General features: G+C 48.0%; 1 protein-coding gene across 5 annotated transcripts; it reads left to right on the plus strand.

Annotated features, from left to right (window-relative positions):
• Positions 1-53: 53 nt before the first annotated feature.
• On the plus strand, positions 54-3,123 carry slc25a51b (solute carrier family 25 member 51b). Of its 5 annotated transcripts, none has more exons than XM_084696725.1 (3): positions 54-190; positions 274-446; positions 2,064-3,123. In XM_084696725.1, the coding sequence occupies exon 3, from the start codon at positions 2,137-2,139 to the stop codon at positions 3,067-3,069; it is 933 nt and encodes a 310-aa protein (XP_084552851.1). In that variant the 5' UTR covers positions 54-190; positions 274-446; positions 2,064-2,136; the 3' UTR covers positions 3,070-3,123. The 5 variants fall into 5 exon arrangements, with proteins under 5 accessions (XP_084552851.1, XP_084552841.1, XP_084552833.1 ...); XM_084696715.1 differs by having other exon boundaries at positions 274-415; positions 1,931-3,123; XM_084696707.1 differs by having other exon boundaries at positions 274-415.
• Positions 3,124-6,171: the final 3,048 nt, after the last annotated feature.

A 6,171-nucleotide genomic window follows, 5' to 3' on the forward strand; every position in this document is an offset into this window, starting at 1 on the left:
CGTAGAGTAGTCGCATGTCTCTGACGTCACATCCAGGATTCTTCAAAATTGTCCATGCGATGTACTGCTGCCACCCATCGGTTAGCAAAATATATGAACACTTAACTAATTGTTGCATGATTCAATGTATCATCATTCAATCTCAGATTTCCAACGATCCCATATACTGAGATTCGATTTGAGAGGAAAGGTAAGGAGGACGGACATGTTGATGAATGCACAAGTACATTTGATGGCCAATGATTTGCATTGAATCGGTCCTATGTTATGGAGATCAGTGAGGCGAGGAAGGCAAGGCCGAAGGACGCGTCTGTATTGGCTGCCTGCTGTCACCTGCGAGCCAGCGTCAAACGACAGAAGGGACGACCTACACAGACGCCTTCCTGCTTGTACTGTACTGAAATTACGGCAATTCGTAAGAAACTACACTATATTTCGAAGACTTGGCAAGTAGATCAAGGACAATTTGTTGACAAATAGACCGGATTTATGCCTCGCTAGCTGTCATTAGCAGAAGCACTAATGCTACCAGCTAGATAGTTAGCGACCTGCCGCGTTAGCAGACTTGAAGAAGTGAGGTGTCCGCTTTGACACTTCAAAAGTTAGCTTAGCTTCTCCTAGCTAGGATGAAGTATACAATAATTTTCTGTGAGATTAACGAAAAACAACAATTTCGATTGCTAGTTAGCTGGCCTGATTGCGAGTGACTAGAAGCAGTGTGTTGTAAAGATTGTCAAGGAAGGTTTGCAAGTTGTTTTACAGACGAGGCCTGGCCTAGCTGGCTATCGTTATCTGAGTAAAACACATGGCTCATGAGACTGCAGTCTAAGTTGTTACTCCCTAAGCGTCCAGACAGCTAGACGAACGTTTGTCGTGACATATTTCCATTTGCCCAAAGTACTAGAGCTACAAGTCTCTGCAGTTAGCTACCCAACCAGCTGCACTTCTCATGTCATGACACTGATGTTAGCATGCTAGCTTTCTAGCTAAACTGGGGGGTTCCTTTTTAAGTGCCGCTGCCAAAAGACAAACGGTCACATTGCTGAGTGCATGTTTAGTTCCATGTTGGCAAGCTTCTTATTCAAGTCCAAATTACCGACAGTTTTTTCCCGAGTCTACAGTTTGATAGTAAATTGGGAAACAAAGACAAGTGTGCAACCAAACCCAAATGGCAACGGATGAAATCAAACTCAAAAGGGTCTGTTCCATTTGTGGGGGACATCTGTTGTGGAGGACTATGACCTCTGCTGACCCTCTAGTAAAGGAGTCTACTGCCTCATACTGTTCCATCTATATTTAGAAAACGGTTCCAAACTGCTTAAATGTTAACATGTCTAACAGTCTTTGTTAACCATACCTTTTTATTACAGTTCTTATCATTGTCTACACCTGAACCCTTGTACAGTAGACCCTAACCTTTATGTAATCTGCCTCGTCAGCAGGTTGATAGCCGTGTCAGAGGAGGCTAGGTCGCAGGCTAGCAGGCAGTCGGCTTATATTTAACTTGTGTGGTTCTGCCGAGAACATTTTCTAATAGCCTGTAATAATGCCCATCCCAACTTCTTGTTCAGAGCGCAAATTAATACCAAATGGAATGGATAACTACATATCATGACATGCACATGTATTCACTTAACATATGCTTTTATCCAAAGTGACCATGAGGGAACTTGACTTTCTTTGACTGAGCATGGGACCCTAACTTGTGTTAACACATCCAGGGGAAACTGCATTGCCTAACCCGCAGTGCTTGCACAATCTTGTGGCCCTTTCAAATTCCTCTCAAGTTACTGTGTTGTCTTTGCACTCTGAAACAGTCCTAATTTCATGTCCAAGTTCAACAAAAGGATAGTTTTGCTGCATAGTCATAGTTTATGATGCCATTTTATGCGTTGAGAAGTCGTTTATTTCTGAAGCGCTTTTTCTCCAGGTGGATATGGACAGCTGTCTCAAGCAGAATGTCCACGCCACAGGGTGTCGAGTGACAAATCAACAGCAAGAAACCCTTTCAATGAAGGTCTGTCTTTTCAATGAGGTCTGATGACTTTCCCCCGATCCTTCAGGGTGTGGCCCCGCCGAGCGTTCGTGGTTGTAATGGTGCCAGAGTGTCGTCGTGCCGGCTGCATCTAGCCTCCCATGGCTGTCACCACCATGGACCCCGAGTCTCCACAGCCCCAAAGCACCCTGGGTAAAGTCCCGGGGCCGTCCTCGCTGCTGCCCCGCGGGCGCGTGGGGGAGTGGCTCGGCCCTCACGGCAAGCACTACGCCTGCGGCTCCGTGGCGGCGTTCACCAACATCGTGGTGACCTTCCCCATGCAGAAGGTCCTGTTCCGCCAGCAGCTCCACGGCGTGCGGGTGGGCGAGGCCCTGCGCCAGCTGCAGAGAGACGGCCTGAAGAACCTGTACCGCGGCCTGCTGCCGCCCCTCCTCCAGAAGACCACCACGGTCGCCATCATGTTCGGCCTGTACGAGGACTTCTCCCGGGTGTTGCTGGACCGCGCCGGCGGCAGCGGCGCGCCGGAGCTGGCCACGCGCAGCTTTGCCGCCGCGCTGGCCGGCACGGCCGAGGCGGCGCTCACGCCGTTCGAGCGCGTGCAGACCCTCCTGCAGGACCACCGGCACCACGGGCGCTTCCAGAACACGGCGCACACCTTCCGGACGCTTCTGAGCGAGCACGGCGTGAGGGAGTGCTACCGGGGCCTGGTGCCCGTGCTGCTGCGCAACGGCCCCAGCAACATCCTGTTCTTTGGGCTGCGCGGGCCCATCAAGGAGCAGCTCCCGGTGGCCAGCAGCCGGACGGGCCACCTGGTCAACGACTTTGTGTGCGGCGGGGTGCTGGGCGCGGCGCTGGGGATCATGTTCTACCCGCTGAACGTGGTGAAGTCGCGGGCGCAGTCGCAGGTGGGCGGGGCCTTCCGGCCGTGCCAGGAGGTGCTGCTGACCGTGTGGCGGGAGCGGGGGGGCAGCGTGACGGAGCTGTTCCGCGGCGCGCACCTCAACTACCACCGCTCGCTCATCTCCTGGGGCATCATCAACGCCACCTACGAGCTGCTGCTGAAGCTGCTTTGATGTGCTGCTTGGGGGTCGTGCCAGGGGGAGGGGAAAGGGCGGGTGGTGAAGAGAAGAAGTGGAGATTTTTTTGGGGGGGGGGGGGGGGGAGGGCGGGTGGTGAAGAGAAGAAGTGGAGATTTTTTTTGGGGGGGGGGGGGGGGGGGGGGTGCTATTGACACTGAAGAGGTGCTCTTGTCTTCGCGAGAGACTCCGTCAGGCTCGGAGGCACCTTTAGCACACCGGTCCTGCCATGCAGCTCTGTATAGACCGGTGGAGGAGGAGGGAGGAGGCGTCGAAGAGGTTGACTTGCACTTATTATGGGGGCCAGCTGTCAGTCACCTGTGAACCAGCTGCCGCCGTCAAGGTGACGTCAAGGTCACATGACTGAAATGGTACGCACACATCAGCCTAGATACAACCTGTGCCAGGGTCCAAATGAAATGCCCATGTTGTCACACAGTAATTCAAGTCATACATTGTCGTTGGGGTATCGAAAACAGAAACAATTCAATTGATGAACTTAATAAAGCTGCATTCACATGTGATTGAACATGATTGACGAGCCTAATTGAGATTGGCTAATTGTTTTGTAAGCACCTTTGTTGATGTCGTTTGACCCGAGGCATTTTTCATTGGTTTGATAAAACCCATTTATAAAAATGACCAAGAGCAAGTCTTCAAGAATAGTTTATATTGTTGCTCAACAAATCAGCCTTTATTTATTGGATGTGATTATTCATCTGTCCAACCAATAGATCCTTAACTTTGGTCCTCATGTGCACTCAGGGATACTGATGGTTTGCCAACTGATTCTACCAATCAGTCATTTTAGACTGTGTACTTATTGTTTCTGCAGTGTAACTGTTAAGTAAGTGAGCACCCTGTAAGTATTACTTGAATACTAACTTGAAATGAATATCAGTATAATCAGAGACACACGAAGACCTGAGGAAAGGTATATTTTAGTCCAAGCCAGTTAGTCCAAACCATGTCAATGTAATCAATGCAAATATAAATGAATTGGGATGGGACGAGGGAAATCAAATCAAATTGTCGTTGCTTGTGAGTTCTGAAGTGCTATTTGTAGTGTGTGTGTTTGTCTGTAGTGAGTTTCTAAAGTGCCCATTGGTTAAAAGTGTCAGTAAAATGAGTGTAACACCCGCACCTTGTTTCTTCTTTGTAAGATGAATTAAAAACAAGTCAATGGTCACAGTCATGCAATACCCACATCATATTTATTGTGTGCCTCTACTGTATGGGAGACAGTTCATTAAGCCTTGCCTACCAAACGTTTATCTAACGTCCATCTACAGGCATGTTAATATGTATCTCTGCCTTTGCCCCTCTCTCCAGTTTCCTGCCTGCTCGCTCTCTCTCTTTGTCCCTTTTTCTGTCTCTCTCTCTCGCACTGCTGTACGCTCATTCTCCCCTCTGCCCGTAACCCCTGTTGACATAATGGGCTCAGATTTCAAGCTTGAGTAGAGGCAGTCTCCATGCTGCACCCTGCCCTGGATGTGACAGGCCAGATTGGAGAGGCATGCTTCTAGGGCGATGAGATCAGGCCAAGGAAAGAGGGGAGAGAGACAGAGAGGGCAAGAGAGAGACAGAGAGAGATAGAAGATGGGGGGATGGCACTTCAGTTGTGAGTAGGAAAATGAGTGAGGGATATAAAATGTTGATGAAAGAGTAGAGGGAGAAGCCCAGAGCTGGCGTTGATTATTGGCGGGCCGTCCTGTTCCTATCTGTCACTAAAGACCTGTCCACATTCTCTAGGGTTTGTATATTTGATTACACAAGAATGACTTTGATCATTCGTTCCTGTGAAGCGGGACTCTTCATGAAATTACGTGGATTGTATGTAACTATTATTGCAGTTTTTGAAAGATTTGTACCACAGGTACACAGGTCTCACCACAGGTGAGAAACTTCGAAATTAAGGAATCAAATAGTGACTAAACAGCTATTACAGGCTTATTTGTAGAAAATTCTATATCTAAATGGTTAATTATAAATGTTAGACATTTAATACCTCCAATGGCTATCAATGATTTGGGGAAAATGTATATTTTTGTAAGAAATTAGAATGTTTTATAAAAGTGAATCGCTTCTGAAAGTGTGTGGGTGTCATTATTTCATCTCAGCCAACATAGTCATGACAGTAAACACCACACCTCTCTCTACTGAGTCATGTCTTACAGCTGAACCAAACCTTCAGCATTCTGCCCTGAACAGTCACAACACCTAGGTCATGGGATTGGTTGTTGGCCTGGCACCTGTTGTACCTAGGCCATAGGTCGTCTCGCGGACGTCACTCAGTTTCCATATGTTGCATGAGGAGCCTCCAGCTCCAGGCTGTGAGGTTACTTGAACTGGATGAGTGAGATATTTTCTTCATATCTGGTTATACGGCTAGGATATGAAAGCTGGAGCATACCTCTTACCGTGCCCGAGAGGGAAGGACATCTCTGGAAACTATATTTGAACTTGTTTACTCCATTGCATGAAAGTCACTCTGCACTTTATATATTATTCATTTGACTGCCAAGCACTAAGTTGTGATGGACCAATGATCCGGTCCCTTTAGTTATAAACGTCAGTAATCAATCATTTAAGTAAATTCTTCTTCGGCTGCCGATTCTTCCCAAGTGGAAATCATTTCAGTCAGCAAGTGATGAAAGCCTGTTTACAGATTATATCTTCCTGAAAACAAAATCTGTGTGTCTAGAAAATGTACGCATGTACACGCATTGGGGAATATGGGGATTTCAGCTGCAGTCTAGTTTGGCAGTTAGCCCAGTGCCCATTTGACAACTGGCGCAGGATTAATCTTGGGAAGATTTGTACGAAGGCTGTTCGTCTGGCCGAGGTCCTGGTACAGCCAGGGGTCTGAAACCTCAGGGTCACGGCTGACAAGTCAGACAGGGAAGACCTATCAGATTAAGGGCAATCCGTCAGAGGGACTTGGGACTGGAGAGGAATGAGTTCTACTGAACAGAAAGTCGTCTGGCGGCTCAGTTGAATCAGGCATTTTATTTCGGAGTACTTTTCTGAGGAAGGTTTAATGCTTCCACTGAGCAGCTGTGTGACCTATTTGAGAATTTTGACTGTGGAAACCTCCTG

This window comes from Hypomesus nipponensis, chromosome 1, assembly GCF_054491055.1.
Source record: "Hypomesus nipponensis isolate SF chromosome 1, ASM5449105v1, whole genome shotgun sequence".
NCBI lineage: Eukaryota > Metazoa > Chordata > Actinopteri > Osmeriformes > Osmeridae > Hypomesus > Hypomesus nipponensis.